Here is an 18,602-nt window from a genome sequence, read left to right on the forward strand (position 1 = left end):
CAGATGCCATGATCTTCGTTTTCTGAATGTTGAGCTTTAAGCCAACTTTTTCACTCTCCACTTTCACTTTCATCAAGAGGCTTTTGAGTTCCTCTTCACTTTCTGCCATAAGGGTGGTATCATCTGCATACCTGAGGTTATTGATATTTCTCCTGGCAATCTTGATTCCAGCTTGTGCTTCTTCCAGTCCAGCGTTTCTCATGATGTACTCTGCATAGAAGTTAAATAAGCAGGGTGACAATATACAGCCTTGACATACTCCTTTTCCTATTTGGAACCAGTCTGTTGTTCCTTGTCCAGTTCTAACTGTTGTTTCCTGACCTGCATATAGGTTTCTCAAGAGGCAGGTCAGGTGGTCTGGTATTCCCATTTCTTTCCAAATTTTCCACACTTTATTGTGATCCACACAGTCAAAGGCTTTAGAGGGAAATAAATAGAGAGCAACAATAACAGTAGAAAAGATCAGTGAAACCAAGAGCTGGCTCTTTGGCAAAATGAACAAAACTGGTAAAGTTTAGTCAGGATCACCAAGAAAAAAAGAAGACCCAAATAAATGAAAGGAGAAATAACAATGAAAATCACAGAAATACAAAAGAATCACAAATAGTTATATGCCAATGAATTGGACAACGTAGAAGAAATACATTTCTAGAAACATACAACCTGTCAAGACTGAAACAAGAAGACTTACACAACTTGGACAGACCAGTCGTTAGTATTGAAATTGAATCTGTAATTTTAAAACTCCCAGCAAACAAAAATCCAGGACTGGCCAGTTTCAAAGGAGAATTCTACCAAACATGTAAATAACAGCTAGCACCTAACCTTCTCAAAGTATTCCAAAAAAGTGAAAATGTCACAACACTCTCAAATTCATTCTGCAAGACCACCAGTAATGACCCTGGTATCAAAACCACACAGAGACACTACAACAAAAGGAAGTTACAGGTCAGAATCTTTGATAAATACAGATTCTAAAATCCTCAACAAAATATTAGCAAACTGAATCCAAAGATAAAAGGATTATATACAATGATCAATTTGAATTTATTTCAGAGACACAAGGATTGTTCAGTATTTACAAATCAATTAATGTAGTAGTGTACATTAACAAAAGAAAGGATAAAAACCACCTGATTATCTCAATAGATTCAGAAAAACCTTTGAAAAAAATTATCATTCATTATAAAACTCTTCATCTAAGTGGGTATATAGAGGGAACATATCTCAACATGATAAAGGCCACTTATGACAAATTCAAAGCTAACATCATATTCAACAGTAAAAGCTGAAAGCCTTTCTTTTAATTCAGGAACAAGACAGGGATGCCCACTCTTGCCACCTATTTAGCATCATATTGGAAGTTCTAGCCACAGCAGTAGAACAAGGAAGATAAATATGTATGCAAGTGTGAAAGAAGTAAAAGTGTCACTATTTGCAGATGTATGATACTGTACATAGGAAACCCTAAAGTCTCAATCCAGAAACTACTAGAACTAATAAATTCTGTAAAGTTACAGAATATGATTAATATACAGAAGTATGTTTCTTTTACATACACTAATAAACTATCATAAAGATACACCTAATAAACTATCACATAATAAATATACACAAACTATCATAAACATGAAGCTTAAAAAACAACTTCTTTAAAATCACATCAAAAAGAATAAAACACCTAGGAATAAACTTAAAGGTGAAAAACATGCTCTGAAAACTGAGACAGTGATGAAGGAAATTGAAGATGATGGAAGAAGTGGGAGGATATCCTGTGCTCTTGAATTGAAAGAAAGCATACTGTTAAAATGGTCATACTACCCAGAGCAATCTGCAGATTAAAGGCAATCTCTATCAAAATAACCATGCCATTTTTCCCAGAACTAGAATAAATAATCCATACATTCATATAGAACCACAAAAGACCCCCCAATTGCCAAAATAATCCAGAGGAAGAACAGATCTGGAAAGATCAAGCTCCCAGACTTCAGACTGTACTACAAAACCATAGTAATGGAAACAGCCTAGTACTGGCACAAAAACAGACACATAGACTAATGAAACAGAATAGAGAGCCCAGAAAGAACCCATGCATCTATGGCCAATCAGTCTACAACAAAAGAGGCAAGAATATACAATGGGAAAAGAAAGTTGTGTTGGGAAAACTGGACAGCTTCATAAGAAAGATTGGACATTTCCTCACACTACATACAGAAACACTCAGTGGATTAAGTATATACATGTAAGACCTGAAACCATAAAGAGAACATAGACATAACACTCTGTGACATAAATTGTAGCAGTATTTTTTTGAATCTGTCTCCTAAGCAAAAGAGAGAAAAGCAGAAATAAACAGATGGGACCTAATTAAACTTAAAAACTTTTGGATAGTGAAAGAAACCATGGATAAAATGAAAAGACAACCTGTGAAATAAGAGAAAATACTTGCAAACAATTTGACCAACACAGGGTTAATATCCAAATATATAAACAGCTCATACAACTCCATATTAAAAAAAAAATAACCCAATCAAAAAATGGGCAGAAGATGGGAATAGACATTTTTCCAAAGAAGACATAGAGGTGGCCAGTAGGCACATGGAAAAAAATGCTCAACATCACTAATTATTAGAGAAATGCAAATCAAAACTACAATGAGGTATCGGCTCACAGTGGTCAGAATGACCATCATCAAAAAGTCATCAAATAATAAATACTAGAGAGGGTGTGGAGAAAAGGAAACTTTCATACACTGTTGGTGGGAATGTAAATTGGTTCATACAATATGGAAAATATTATAGAGTTAACTCAAAAAACTGAAAATAGAACTACCATATGACCCAGCGATTCTACCAGCGTGTATATATCCAAAGAAAATGAAAACACTAATTTGAAGGCACAGATTGCACCCCAGTGTTCATAGCATTATTTACAATAGCCGAGATACAGAAACAACCTAAATGACCAACAGATTAGTGGGTAAAGAAGATGTGGTGTATACACGTACACACACACACACACACACACACACACAGAGGAATATTACCCAGCCATTAAAAAGAATGAAATCTGCTATTTGAAATGGACCTCAAGAATATTCTGCTTAGTGAAAAAAGAGAAAGAGAAATACTTGCTTTTCATCTCTTATATGTGGAGCCTAAAAAATAAGAACGGGGTATATAGCAAAACAGTAACAGACTAACAGGTATAGGAAACTAAACTAGTGGTTACTACTAGGGAGAGGGAAGTGGGGAAGCCAAGATAGGGGTATGGGATTAAGAGATATAGACTACTATCTTTAGGACTTCCCTGGTTGTACAGTGGTTAAGAATTTGCCTGCCAGTGCAGGAGACAGGAATTTCATCCCTAGTCTGGGAAGATTCCAGATACCACAGGGCAACTTAAGCCAGTGCAAGGACACAATTACTGCGCCTGCACTCCACAACTACTGAAGCCTACATGCTCCAGAGTCTTTGGGCTTCAGTTCCTGAGCCCACACGCTGCAACTGTCAAAGCTCTCACACTCTGGAGCCCATGTGCCACAACTAGAGAGTCCATGCACCTCAATGAAAGGTCCCCCGTGACGCAGGGAAGATCCTGTGTGCCACAGCTAAGACCCAGTGCAGTCAAATACATAAATATTCATTATGTAAATACCTTTGGAAAAAGAACTGGGTGGTTCTAGCGGCTGATTCCTCTCCTGTTCTCCCCATGTACAGTCAGTACAGTGTGTGTGTCAAGAGCAAGACTGCAGCCAGAATGTGTGAATTGAAACTCACTTTCACCACTTGGTAGCTGTGTAACCTTGAGCTCCTCATCTGTAGAGTGGAGATAATAATTGTTCCTGTCCCAAAGGATTATTATGAGCATTAATTAATATGTATAAAGTCCTCAGAATTGAGCATGAACTCAAAATGAACATTCCTATTATGAACACCCAGTGTTAACAGTAATAGCAGCTGTTAGGCACATGCAGGAGACCTGGGTTTCATCCCTGGTCGGGGAAGATCCCCTGAAGGAGGGCATGGCAACCCACTCCAGTATTCTTGCCTGGAGAATCCCATGTACAGAGGAGCCTGTTAGGCTGTGGTCCATGGGGTCACAGAGTCAGAGATGACTGAGTGACTAAGCACATGCACATAAATGGCAGTTTCAGGTAACCAGTTGCTGAAGCCAAAACTGTATGATGAGGAAAATTAACACTCATAGCTAGAATTAATTGAGCATTCTTATGTACCTGGCACTGTGCCAGACCCTTTACATGCATTTCTTTTTTTATTTCTCGAGATAACAAGGCAGGTATGATTGTCCCCAGTTCACTTATAAGAAAAAATAAGGCATTGAGTGAAAGTAATGTTCAAAGTAATCTTGTTTTGCAGCCTTTCAAACCCTGTGGATTTGAAGTCTGTATTCTCTCTGCCCCTTTCCTCCTGTTCTAATCCAGCCAGCCCCCAGATGAGAGCCTGAGAGGGGTCTGAGAATTCTAAGTCATTAATGCAAGTAATAAAGTTGACTGAATATGAAGATTGTATCCTAAAGTGATCTCTCAGGCTGGGAAGAAGCACGTCTAGAGCGTGTTTAAGGACTGCATAGTAGTAGCTTCATCAGTAGCATCCAGCCTCGTTAACTGTCAGCTCAGCACCCTCATCTGCAGAATTGACGATAATGCTTTTCCCACCTCCATTAACTGCCTTTTTTTAAACTTATTATTTCTTCAGAATTTCCTGATGATATTAATCCTGTTACAAAAGAGAAAGGTGGACCCAGAGGCCCAGAACCTACCCGATACGGAGATTGGGAACGAAAAGGACGCTGTATTGATTTTTAAGCCACATGTTGTTTAACTACAGTATCTTTTTCTGATAGTGTACATCTGAATTAACTTTTGTTTGATTATTGTCTTTCTGTACATCATTTAAGTCTCCTAATTTCTATAATGTGTTTTAAAATATATGTGATAGCTTTGAAAGAAAATATGCTGCTATAAATTAGGAAAGAGGAAATATTTTTATATTAGCACATTAATTTTAATTTAAATGTTTTGGGGTATTTAAGGGATGATTAGAGCTGCAAACTTTCATTTCACCATGTTTCAATTTAAGTTAATCAGTTGTTTATAAGATACAAGTGTAAATAAAACTTAAAAAAAATTTTGTTGCCATGTTCTAAATAATTGTGACTTTTTCAATGTGAGTTAAGTAGTGCATTACAGTTTGGTAAGGCCACAGTAACAATAGAAAATCTTTAACTCTGGAGCCAATTACTTGGGTTCAAATCCCAGCTCTACTGCTTACTAGCTTATGTAACTTTGGGTAAGTTATTTAACTTCTCTGTGCTTTGGAATCCTTATGTGTCAATTGGAGATAATACTAGTTCTACCTCGTAGGACAGTTGAGCTTAAATGAGTGAGTACGTGTGAACCACTTGGAGCAGTGCACAGCACATACCTCTCAGTGAGTTAGTGATCCTTACATCATAAATGTATTTTCCCAGGTCTCTAGGCTGCCTGGGGGGAAAGATTTAAAAACTGACATTTGAAATACTTGAGTTGAAATTGTTTTTAATGAATATAACATATAAAAGACTGTTAGTTAGATATTAGTGATTATTTGCATGGATGAACTGAGCTGAAATGTAGTTTATGTTAAACATAAAGTTCAGGCTAATATGAGAAAAGCCGGGGATGAAATGGGCCAGCTTAATCAGTTGTGAGCATTCAAAAGCTCCTGCCCTGTGGCCTTTGGATAACTGGGTCGGGAAAAGTCAAGTCTAGTTTACACAGCTGGGCTGAAGGAAGAATGGGAACCGCTGAGCCCCTGTAAGGTGTCCTCTGCTCTCCTCTGGCCTCACTCAGCCACCTGGACTGGACCTTCAGCCCCCAGTCTACATTTAAATAAGTTGGGAAGGAAAGTTTGCAGAGCATGTAGAATGCAGTAGGCTGGTGATTATGTGATATGAGTTGTAAGTGCAGTATCATCTGAGAAGATTATAGGAAGGCTTATTTAAGGGAATAAACTTTTTTTGGGGGGGGGGAGGAATACACTTTTTAAAAAGGGTATCCTACTTCAAACCAACCAGTGTGGTAACTGGGGTTAGTTATTCAGTCTTTATATCAGTTATCTCTCTCAGTCAGCATTTGTTCTTCTAATTACAGTTACTGTGTCTGCTGCGAAGTAGTAACCACATTTCTTTAAAAATATTCTATAATATAGTCAACCTCCAGTGAATTTTTGCTACTTTTAACATTCCAGAAATATCATTTTCAATTAGTTCATTAATATTATTTTGTACCATATAGTTCCACACTAATCATCATATGTGATACACAAAAGACAATTATATACTTCAAAAACAAATGTAAAATATGTTGCAATGAAGTGTATTAAAATAATAGACTCCTTAACCTCCATTAACAGTAGCATGTTCCAGGATAGTTATCATATATTAGAGGTAAAATCTGGTGACATAAAAACATTTATAGTCTGTGTCCACCAAACATTCATGAAAGAACCTGAAGACTCACAGAAGATGATGTGGTGGCAATGGAAGAGTGTTACTCAGATCTGCGGGAAGCAGAGTTGACGGAGGACCCCAGCTGCTGCCCCCTGGACCCACCACTGTGTTCTTGATGAAGCCACACGTCCCCTACCAGTGAGTGAGTGTGGTGGGGCTGTGGTGAATGAGTGTTTCAGCCTGACCCCCAAAGACTCCCCACGAGCCTTGCAGATTTTTCTTATGGCTGTGCTGCTGAGTGAGACTCTTCCCTCCCAACCCTTCTTTCCCTCTCTCCCCCCTTCACAGGTGTCAGACTCAGCCTTCTCCTTCCATTTATAGCTCACAAATGTCGCCCCAGTAAATCTCTCTCATGTTTAATCCCATCTTAGCATCTGTTTCTCAGAGAACTCAAACTAAACATGGATAATTATAAAAGAACAACTTCCAGACAGGTTTTCAGAAAATGTCATTAAAGTTTGTGGCTTTTTCTAGTATAATTATAATTTGAACACTAATTTTACATTGGAGATTTCTGGGAAACTGTAGGTTGAGCATTGGTGTACAAAGCTCCGTAGTTTGAGTCTTGTATCTAGTAGGTGTTTTGGTGGAATTTAATCATGTCCAGCATTTTTTTCTTACTTCGATGTCAGATGTTATAACCCACCATAAGCCAAAATACAATATTATCAGCTATTAAACTATTAAACCTACTATTACCTCTTCCAACAGTACAAAGGATGACTCTACACATGGACATCACCAGATGGTCAGTACCAAAATCAAATCCATTATATTCTTTGCAGCTGAAGATGGAGAAGCTCTATACAGTCAGCAAAAACAAGACCTGGAGCTGACTATGGCTCAGATCATGAGGCCCTTATTGCCAAATTCAGACCTAAATTGAAGAAAGTAGGGAAAACCACCAGAGCATTCACATATGACCTAAATCCCTTATTACACGTGGAGGTGATGAATAAATTCAAGGGATTAGATCTGGTAGACAGAATGTCTAAAGAAGGACAAAGTTTCGTAACATTGTACAGGAGGAAGAGACTAAAACCATCCCCAAGAAAAAAAATGCAAGAAGGCAAAGTGCTTGTCTGAGGAGGCCTTATAACATAGCTGAGAAAAGAAGTGGAAGGCAAAGAAGAAAGGGAAAGATACACCCAACTGAATGCAGAGTTCTAGAAAATAGCAAGGAGAGGTAAGAAAGCCTTAAGTGAACAATGTACAGATGAAGGAAGTAATAGAATAGAAAGACTATAGAGATATCTTCAAGGAAATGAGAGATACCAAGGGAACATTTCATGCAAAGATGGGCTCGATAAAGGCCAAAAATGGTGTGGACCTAACAGAAGTGGAAGATATTAAGAAGAGGTGGCAAGAATACACAGAAGAACTGTACAAAAATGGTCTTAATGACCCAGATAACCATGATGGTGTGATCACTCACCTAGAGCCAGACATCCCTGGAGTGTGAAGTCAAGTGGGCTTCAGGAAGCATTACTACAAATAAAGCTAGTGAGGTGACAGAACTCCAGCTGAGCTATTTAAAATCCTAAAAGATGATGCTGTGAAAGTGCTGCTCTCAATATGCCAGCAAATTTGGAAAACTCAGCAGTATTCAGGACTGGAAAAGTTCAGTTTTAATTCCAGTCCCAAAAAAAGGCAATGCCAAAGAATGTTCAAACTACTGCAATTGCACTTATTGTACAAACTGTACAGTTGTGTGTATTTGACATGCTAGCAAGATAATGCTCAAAATCCTTCAAGCTAAGGTTCAACAGTATCTGAACTGAGAACTTCAGATGTACAAGCTGGAGTTAGAAAAGGCAGAGAAGCCAGATATCAAATTGCCGGTATCTGATGGATCATAGAAGAAGCAAGGGAATTCCAAAAACCATCTGCTTCATTGACTACACTAAAGCCTTTGACTGTGTGGATCACAACAAACTGGAAAATAGGAATACCAGATAGGAATACCAGACCACCTTACCTGTCTCCTGAGAAGCTTGTATGCAGGTCAAGAAGCAACAGAACCAGACATGGAACAATGGACTGGTTCCAAATTGGGAAAGGAGTAAGTCAAGGCTGTGTATTGTCACCCTGTTTATTCAACTTATATGCAGAGTACATCATGCGAAATGCCAGGCTGGATGAATCACAAGCTGGAATCAAAATTTCTGGGAGAAATATCAACAACCTCAGATATGCAGATGATATCACTCTAATGACAGAAAGTGAAGAGGAACTAAAGTGCCTCTTGATGAGAGTGAAAGAGGAGAGTGAAAAGGCTCGCTTAAAATCAGCATTCAAAAAACTAAGATCATAGCACCCAGTTCCATCACTTCATGGCAAATAGATGAGGAAAAAGTGGAAACAGTAGCAGATTTTATTTTCTTGGGCTGCAAAATCACTAAGGACAGTGACTGCAGCCACAAAATTAAAAGATGCTTACTCTTTGGAAGAAAAGCTGTGGCAAGCCTAGACAGTGTATTAAAAAGCAGGGACGTCACTTTGCCAACAAAGGTCTGTATAGTCAAACCTGTGGTTTTCCTAGTAATCTTGTACGGATGTGAGAGTTGGACCATAAAGAATTTGAGTGGTGAAGAATATATGCTTTTGAACTGTGGCTGAAGAAGACTCTTGAGAGTCCCTTGGACAGGAGGGAGATCAAACCAGTCAATCCTAAAGGAAATCCACCCTGAATATTCATTGGAAGGACTGATGCTGAAGCTCCAATACTTTGGCTACTGATGCAAAGAACTGACTCATTGGAAAAGACCCTGATGCTGGGAAAGATTGAAGGAGGGAGAAGAAGGCAATGACAGAGGATGAGATGGTTGGATGGCATCACCCGACTCAATGGACATGAGTTTGAGTAAACTCAAGAGTTGGTGATGGACAGAGAACCCAGGAGTGCTGCAGTCCATGGGTTTGCAAAGAGTCGGACACTACTGAGCGACTGAACAACAACAAAAAGACATGTATAGTGTCCTCAAGCCATCCCTGGCCCAAGAAGAGCTTTCTTGGTGGGCATCCCCCTTAGAGTCACTGGACCCAAAGCTGCCAGGACTGGCTGCTCAGTGAATTATAAGAATTATTGAATGACCTGTGAATATTAAGTATTTGTGATTTGTGTTTGATATCAGTTCTGGTCCTCTGGGTACTTTGTTCTGCATGTCCCTCCTCAGATGCTTCAGTTGTAAGATCTCTTTCTGACACTCCATCTGCCTCTGGGGTTTGGTTCTCACAGATGCTGTTTGTGCCTCTCCCCATCCTGCTCCTTCTCTCTGCTGGAAGAGCAATACCATAGATTCTCTCTAAGCTAACCTCTCTCTGTCATCACCCGAATCTGGGGAAAGAAAAATGCAGGCTTCTCTACTCTTGGGGCTTCCCTCATAACTCAGTTGGTAAAGAATCAGCCTGCGATGCAGGAGACCCTGGTTCAATTCCTGGGTGGGGAAGATCAGCTGGAGAAGGAATAGGCTACGCACTCCAGTATTCTCAGGCTTCCCTTGTGGCTCAGCTGGTAAAGAATCCACTTGCAATGCGGGAGACCTGGGTTCAATCCCTGGGTCTCTACTGGTGAGGGGTTTTAGATAAAGATGATAGAATCTACTCTATGTCAATGGTTATTAACCTTTTCAGTCTTAAGGCCCTTTTATACTCTAAAATCTTTTACAGTCCGTACATGGTGTAGGACACCAATGAACTGTTGTTTATGTGTGTTATATCTGTCAATATGTGCTATATTAGGAATGAAAGATGAGGAGTATTTAAAATATTTAATTCATTTTAAAATAACCTAATAATAAGCCCATCACAAGTAAACATAAAATAACATCTTTTTGAAAAGCAACTAAGGTAAAATAACTTCCTGAAACAAAAAAAAATTAAGTGATATTGTGTTCTATGTTTATTGTTCTCTTTAATGTCTAATAAAAGGCAGCCGTATCATCTCGTATCATCTATTGGGATAATGTTTTAATTGTGGTGTAAGGAAGAAAATATGTCTTTATACAGACATGTAAATAGAAAAGAGAGTGTCTCACAGACCCCCTGAAAGGGTCTCAGGGTCCCCCAGGGTCCTTGGACCACACACTTCCAAGAACTGCTGAGCTGACGTACATTAAAAGTGTGTTAGTTGCTTAGTCATGTCTGATTCTTTGCCACCCCATGGACTGTAGCCCGCCTGGTTGCTCTGTCCATGGAATTCTCCAGGCAAGGATACTGGAGTGGGTGGCCATTCCCATCTCCAGGGGTCCTTCCTGACCCAGGGATCAAACCCGGGTCTCCTGCATTGCAGGCAGATTCTTTACTGTCCAAGCCACTCACCAGGGAAACCAGACTTAAGTCACAGGGCAAGTGCCAAATACAGGCTCCTTAGAAAGGCGAGCAGAACAGGTGGAGCTTCCAAGACCAAATCTCAGAGCTCCAGAGAGCGCTGACGTGCAGGGAACTGCGGCCTGAAATGCGGCCGCCCATCACCACCACCGGCCCCAGGACCGCTGAGGCTGCGGCTCACCACGCCGGCAAAATGAAGTCCAGGGCCGTTCTTTCTCCTCCTCTCCTCTCTGCTGTGGGCGGGTCCTGAAGGTGGAGGTCTGCACCCTGGGCGGGGGCGTGGGGGGGGGGCGGGGCGCGCCCTGTACTGTTCAGGGTGAGTAAGGCAGGGATGCAGTCTGGGGAGCCATCTGCAGAGATCGTGCTCCAGAGGATTTTGACAGACACAGACACTACCTGTCCACCACTGGCATCAGAGAAAGCTATCTGAAAAGCAGTTTCACTGGGGCATACTACGTGTTAGTGTAATATATATGAAATATATAGGCATGTAGAAGGTTTAGTAATCCCTCAAACATGGCTTCCCACATGGCGCTAGCAGTAAAGAACCTGCTTCCTAGTGCAGGAGACCTAAGACATGTGGGTTCAATCCCTGGGTGGGGAAGATCCCCTGGAGGAGGAAATGGCAACCTACTCCAGTATTCTTGCCTGGAGAATCCCACCGACAGAGGAGCCTACAGCCCATAGGGTCGCAAAGGACACGCCTGAAGCGACTTAGCACACACACAAACATGTTACATGGCTATTCCTGCTCATTTGAAGAACGTTTCCGTAAGAGCAGTGTAAAAATAAAGTTTAAATAATCCCTAAAAGGTGTTAAATGTCTGTTCCTGCTAATTTGAAGAGTCCTTCCGTAAAGATTGGACATCGGAGCCTATGATTTATTTGTATGCCTTTTACACAGCCTTAGTTATAATAAATATGAAAAATTAGTTACATGAAAATGGGTTAAAATTTAGCAGCCTGTATTCTTTTAAAATACCACTTAGGTATATTTAGGCCCTGTGTTCCTAACCTAGTTGTAGGAAGTGAAATCTTGTCTGAAGGCTTGAGTCCACAGTCCTGTTAGCAGTTGCTGGTGGAAGGAGTCAAGGACACACTGAGAAGCAGTTTGCTGCTGGTGCAGGTGCGGGAAGGACATGGACATCAAAGGAGCATTTTAGAAGCCAATTACAAGGGAATGTTGGAGGCTGAAAATACGCACAGGGGAAAACTAGGAAAGCGTCTCTGCAGGCTTGCCTCTAAGTAGCACCTTTGGAAAAACCTGAATTTATAAACTGACATGTTAAAGACTGTGGCCTGTAACCACTGTCTTAAACCACTGTGTGTTCCCTAGCACAGGGGGTCTCAGTGTTCAAACTGGCATCTACAACTTCAGAGTTATATAACATTTGGCTTCTGTGGTTTACCAGAAGAGGTTTATATTTTGTTTCATTCCTAAGTCAATGACTCGGGTAAATCCTTTTATTTTTAAAAAAGCTTACATAAGATTTTATTTTTGACATTTTCTAATTTGCATTCTGCTGGTCAGAAGTCTCAGAACTTTTGAGTGGGTGGCCCCATATCAAGTCTGAGCCCTGGATTATATGAGTCATGGCCCTGCCATTGTCCATATCTACATTCCGAATGCTCCAGCAGGGCAAAACCTCCAGATCTTGTTATTTCACGGTTTATGTTGATAAGCTCATGCTGACTAGAACGCCCCCTACCTTCCTCTACCGTCGTGTCTTGTCATCCTCTTGTCCTTTGTAGAATGGGGCTAGGCATAAACAAATTGTGAAATGCCCTTCTCTACTACGAAAACCTGTCAGACCCTAATGCTTCCCCAGCCCGTTAGCCCTGACAGCCTGTGACTCCGCCAGCAGCTCCTCGTCGCAGAGCCCTGCCTTCACGCACGCATGTGCTATGCTGCTTCTGGTGACTTGGCCCTGGTCCTCCAGGCCAGTGTTCTGGGGGGTTTTTCTGTTCTGTAGGAGTTGTTGTTCAGTTGGTCAATTCTGTCTGACTCTGCTACCCCATGGACGCCAGGCTTCCTTGTCCTTCACTATCCTGGGGTTTGCTCAAACTTGTATACATTGAGTCGATTATGCCATCCAACCATCTCATCCTCTGTCACCTCCTTCTCCTTCCCTCAGCCTTTCCCAGCATCAGGGTCTTTTCCAGTGAGTCAGCTCTTTGTGTCAGGTGGCCAAAATATTGGAGCTTCAGCTTTGGTATCAGTCCTTCCAAAGAATATTCAGGGTTGATTGCCTTTAGGATGGACTGGTTTAATCTCCTTACTGTCCAAGGGATTCTCACGTCTTCTCCAACACCAGAGTTTGAAAGCATCAATTCTTCGGTGCTCAGCCTTCTTTATGGTCCAACTGTCACGTCCGTACATGACTACTAGAAAACTCCGTAGGGGTTAGAATTCCCCAAACTGCGTTTTTACTGAGGGTTCTGAGTGCAGGTTAAGTTCTGCCATTTAGGTGCTCTTAGTGGGATTTGAACGGGGGCTTGCGGGGGCTGCGGTCCTGCTTGACTGTTGTGGCCCCCGGCACAGGCGGAGACTGGCTCTGCCCATGGCGCAGGTCAGCATCCAGTCACCAGCCCTGCGGGGCCCAGAGGCATGCCATGGTGACACCTGTGACTCCTGAGGGCTGGTCAGCGGCTGTGGTAGTGTCCTCTTGTCCTGACCAGTTCGGATAGAGAAGTGAGTTCCACTTCCCTCGCTGCGATGGGGCGAGTGTCGCCCCTGCCAGAAGCCACTCTAGAGACCTTTTCCTTGAAGTTATTCCTAGAAGCTTAGTCTAGTCACTGCCCAACCAGCGCTTCCAGAAATGCAGTCGGCACTTGAATACCCTTCTGTTTAGAATAGCTGGAGAGATCTGTTTTCTCTGATGAACCTTGCATGTCCAGTATTTACATGGAGACCGTCGTTGTCAGCTTTGTTCCTAGACTTCTCGCCCCTTTTCTGTGTGTAGTCTGCAGCTCTCTCCAGATACTTGACCACCCACATGGCAGTCCTTCCGCAGCTGACTAACAGGATTTCCAGAAAGACAGAAAGAAACAGAGAAGAGGAAGAGAGAAACAGAGTAGAAATTATTAAAGAATTAATACAAGACTATTTAGTAGAATCAGAGGATCCACTGCCAGACTAAAGAAGCCCACCAGCAGTGATTCCATGAAATTACAGACAATCAAGAATAAAGAGAACATCAAAAAGCTTCCAAAAAAGAGACATTTTTAAATGTCACATAGAAAAAAAAAAAAAAAGGTATCGAGCTTTCCAACAGAACACAGAAAAATAATAAAGCAATCTGATACAAATTTTGAGGGTAAATTTTTTTAAAATTTAGAATTAAATGCAGCCAATATAGCCTGCCTATCGAGTGTAAGCATAGAACATACAAAATCAAGTAGGGGAATAGAATATAAACATTTTCACACAGTAAATCCTAGGGAAAAAGAAACAACTTTAGTCCCATGCACTTCATCTTAGAAAACTACTGATACCTGTGCCTTAGCAGAAAAAGGGCATAACTGAACCAAACAAAACAACAACCAAACGTGGATCCAGGAAGCAAGAGCGTCAACACAGGGAAGTTCCAGGACTGCTCCAGAGGAAAGTGAAGTGGGAAGCATGTGGAAGGGGACCCAGGACAGGCAGGTGAAAGTGGTAGTCTGTCATTTAACACGCTTGAGCATTCAGTCAGTTCAGCTCAGTCGTGTCCGACTCTTTGCGACCCCCTGAATCGCAGCATGCCAGGCCTCCCTGTCCATCACCAACTCCTGGAGTTCACTCAAACTCATGTCCACTGAGTCAGTGAAGCCATCCAGCCATCTCATCCTCTGTCATCCCCTTCTACTCCTGCCTTCAATCTTTCCCAGCATCAGGGTCTTTTCAGATGAGTCAGTTCTTCACATCAGGTGGCCAAAGTAATGGAGTTTCAACTTCAGCATCAGTCCTTCCAATGAATAGTAAGGACTGATCTGCTTTAGAATGGACTGGTTGGATCTCCTTGCAGTCCAAGGGACTCTCAAGAGTCTTCTCCAACACCACAGTTGAAAAGCATTGATTCTTCAGAACTCAGCTTTCTTTATAGTCCAGCTCTCACATCCATAGCATATTAAAAAGCAGAGACATTACCTTGCCAACAAAGGTCCGTCTAGTTGAGGCTATAGTTTTTCCAGTAGTCCTGTATGGATGTGAGATTTGGACTGTGAAGAAAGCTGAGCACCGAAGAATTGATGCTTTTGAACTGTGGTGTTGGAGAAGACTCTTGAGATTCCCTCGGACTGCAAGGAGATCCAACCAGTCCATTCTAAAGGAGATCAGTCCTGGGTGTTCATTGGAAGGAATGATGCTAAAGCTGAAACTCCAGTACTTTGGCCACCTCATGCGAAGAGTTGACTCATTGGAAAAGACTCTGATGCTGGGAGGGATTGGGGGCAAGAGGAGAAGGGGACGACAGAGGATGAGATGGCTGGATGGCATCACTGACTCGATGGACGTGAGTCTGAGTGAACTCCGGGAGTTGGTGATGGACAGGGAGGCCTGGCGTGCTGCAATTCATGGGGTTGCAAAGAGTTGGACATGACTGAGCGACTGATCTGATCTGATCTGATACATATTAACACATATATATGGAATCTTGGAAAATGGTACTGATTTACCTATTTGCAAGGCAGGAACAGAGGTACAGAGAGAAGGGACTTGTGGACACAGCAGGATAAGGAGAGGGTGGAATGAATTAGAGTAACATTTGACATATATACACTGCTGCTGCTGCAAAGTTTTGTCAGTTGTGTCTCTCTGTGCGACCCCATAGATGGCAGCCCACCAGGCTCCTCTGTCCCAGGGATTCTCCAGGCAAGAACACTGGAGTGAGTTGCCATTTCCTTCTCCAGTGCATGAAAGTGAAAAGTGAAAGTGAAGTCGCTTAGTCGTGTCCAACTCTTTGCGACCCCATGGACTGTAGCCCACCAGGCTCCTCTGTCCGTGGTATTTCCCAGGCAAGAGTACTGGAGCGGGGTGCCATTACTTTCTCCAATATATACACATCCATGTGTAAAATCGCTAGCTGGTGGAAAGCTGCTGTATAACACGGGGAACTCATCTGGCTGCTCTGTGATGACCTGGAGGGGTGGGATTGGGGTGGCGGGAGGGAGGCTCCAGCGGGAGGGGATATGTGTCAACATAGAGCTGATTCACACTGTTGTGCAGCAGAAGCCAACACAACATTGTAAAGCAGTTGCACTGCAATTAAAAAATTTTTTTAAATAATTTACACAGGTTCGTTGTGGAAATTTAGAAAACACAGTATAAAGAAGAAAACAAAAATCATCCATAAAACCTCTGTACTTACTTAACCTTTGATGTTCTTCAATAATCCAAGTATGTATACATGCTTTTTATATGTTATCCTAACAATTTCATAGTGAAAATGATGTTTCACTGTTTTAATCTTCACTTTTTTAGTCACAAGTGATGTTAAACACTCTTCTCTAATCAGCTTTTGTCGTCTTCTGTTAATTGCTTTTTCTTGTCTTTTGCTCATTCTCTATTGGTTATTGGTCTTTTGTTATCAATTTGTACGAAACTTTTGCTTTTCCCTTGTAGTCTTTGTGTTGAAGTTTTTATTATTTTTGTGGGGTCAGATTTTTTTTTTTTTTTCTCTCTCTGTATAACTTGGCCTCTGTGACCTTAATTACTGGATCCCTTCCCACGTTCCTTGGTGGTTCCTGCCCGTGATGAAGTCTTAAGTTCTGGGTCCTTCCTGGTCTGGCCGTTGACATCTGTTGCGGTCCTTCCTTCCCGGTCAAGCCCCACACACAGGCTTTTCAGCACCTCCACAAGAAAGCGGATCAACAACCTTCCGCCCGAAGTGCCGTCTTCCTCACTGTCTGCCCAGAGAGCACCTAGTGAACTATGCCTCACGTCCTAGACTAACTTTCCCGTGTTATTCCCACAGTCAACTACTGCAGACATACTAAATTGTTTTAGAGTCAATTTTAATTCTTTGTCTTCCACTAGTCTGTGGACTCCCTGTCTCGTACCCGGGTTTATTTGTCAGCTTTGTACCCCCATTTGCAGCATGGTGCTGGTCATTTAGTAAACACTCAGCAGGTGTTGGCTCAGTGTTGACCCCTTCATTATTCATACCGGGCAGAACTTCAGTGGCCCCAAGACTCCCTCTCCCATCAGTAGGATGTCCATAAGTAGCATGAGAAAGCCGTTCCGTTGATTAGGCTACGTTATATGGCAATGATGATGGAATAGTCCTTCTGGTGGTCAAGTTACCTTTGTAAGAATCCACTGCAGCCAGCCAGGGGAGGAGTCTCCTGCTGGCTTTGAAGTAAGACCCTCTGTTGTGAGAGTGCAGTTGGCTGGGCCCCGAAGGCAGCTTTCAAGAGGTGAACGTGGTCCCCAGTCCTACAACCACAAGACTCTGAATCCCACGGACCACCTGAATGAAGTTGGAAGCAGGTTCTGAGCCTCAGATGGAATCCCAGCTCCAGCTGACGCCTGGATTTTAGCATGGTGAGACCCGAGCAGAAGACCCAACGCCCCAGAACCCAGACTCTGGACCCAGGGAAGCTGTAGATTATGTTTGCTGTTTCAGCAGCAACAGGAAGCTGGTCACAGTGTTCAAGCTGGTGTTACTAGGGCATCAGCCTCGAACCTCGGCACCAAGGACTCGGCTGGTTTTAAGACATTGCATTTTGGGTAACTGGATCCTTGTTTTCATTAGTTGTACAAGAGAATTGCTCTCAGACATACTCTGCTACGCTGTTGCTGCATCTCAGAAGAAACGAAGCCCTGCTACCTGCAGGCCTTCTTCCCTGGGATGCTTCCCCAGGGACCGACAGCTAAGCTTAATTCCTGCTCTGGGGCTCCTTCCTGCTGCGTTCCGTCAGCCTGTGGTACCGCTCTGGTTACCTCACAGTGAGCCTGCTCCCCTGGACGGATCCTGTGAGTGAGCTCTACCTCTCTTTATTGTGACATTTTTGTGTGCCATGTTGGTCTGCTGCACTGAGCTTCCCGCAGCAGCCTACAGCCTGGTCTCACTGGCTGCCCAGAAGATAAGACTGTTCCTTCTCACAGTGTTCCCTGTAATAGGTTTCCTAGCCCGGGATGGTTTTCTAGAATCGGGCCAGTTGCCTCCCTCAGGCGAGATACAATAGTTAATCCTAAATCAACTTTAAATTGCTATAAAGATACCCCCCAAATTCTTTTACGAATGTATTTATTAAAGAGTAATGCACTTTTTTCCTGAAAACATCCAAAAATACTAAAAGGCTTGGAATTTTCTCAGGTTTCTAACGTCAGTATGAGACAGGTTAGCAAAAAGTTCCGCTTGAGTTGCATGGCGTGGGATGAGAACAAGTGGGCAGCGGTTAAGGAAGGCGAAGAGGGGCAGGCGGGGCCTGTGTGCAGCCTAAGGAGAGAGGGAGGGCTAGGAGGGTTTGGCCCAGAGATAGGCTTGGTCTCAGCGTGTCTGAGGCCCGTCCCGGCCTGAGGGCAGTTGCTCTAAGGGTGCAGACTGCGCCTCAGCACTGCCCTCATTCTCAGCAAACGGGCGGTGACCCTCAGGCTGTGTAAGGCCTCAGGCCCTTACATAGGCCCACTGTTAAAAACCATTAAACTTACCCCACTTTTTAGAACAGTCACATTCACTTAAACTACCAGTGTTATTTGCATTTACGTAAACTACCAGTGTTATTTGCATTTAACCTTTATTGAGGAAACCTAAAAAGAATGACTAGAAATGGGAGTC

General features: G+C 42.4%; 1 protein-coding gene across 8 annotated transcripts in view; it reads left to right on the top strand.

Annotated features, from left to right (window-relative positions):
- Nucleotides 1–18,114, top strand: part of SDHAF4 (succinate dehydrogenase complex assembly factor 4) — a 55,697-nt gene extending 37,583 nt beyond the window's left edge. The window contains exons 3-6 of one of the 8 annotated variants that reach the window (XR_015132569.1): nucleotides 4,719–4,849; nucleotides 6,417–6,651; nucleotides 16,118–16,219; nucleotides 16,582–18,114. Coding sequence is in view for 3 of the 8 variants with exons in the window: in XM_086316764.1 (XP_086172890.1) it covers nucleotides 4,719–4,828 (110 nt within the window). In the remaining 5 variants the exon portion in view is untranslated. Of the gene's footprint in view, nucleotides 1–4,718; nucleotides 4,975–6,416; nucleotides 10,463–16,117 lie in introns of those variants that run through there. The other 7 variants (XR_015132571.1, XR_015132568.1, XR_015132567.1 and 4 more) reach the window with 7 other exon arrangements.
- The last annotated feature ends 488 nt before the right edge of the window (nucleotides 18,115–18,602 follow it).

This window comes from Bos grunniens, chromosome 9 (genome assembly GCF_055505025.1).
Source record: "Bos grunniens cultivar Pamir isolate PY7600 chromosome 9, Bosgru_T2T1.0, whole genome shotgun sequence".
Classification (NCBI taxonomy): Eukaryota; Metazoa; Chordata; class Mammalia; order Artiodactyla; family Bovidae; genus Bos; species Bos grunniens.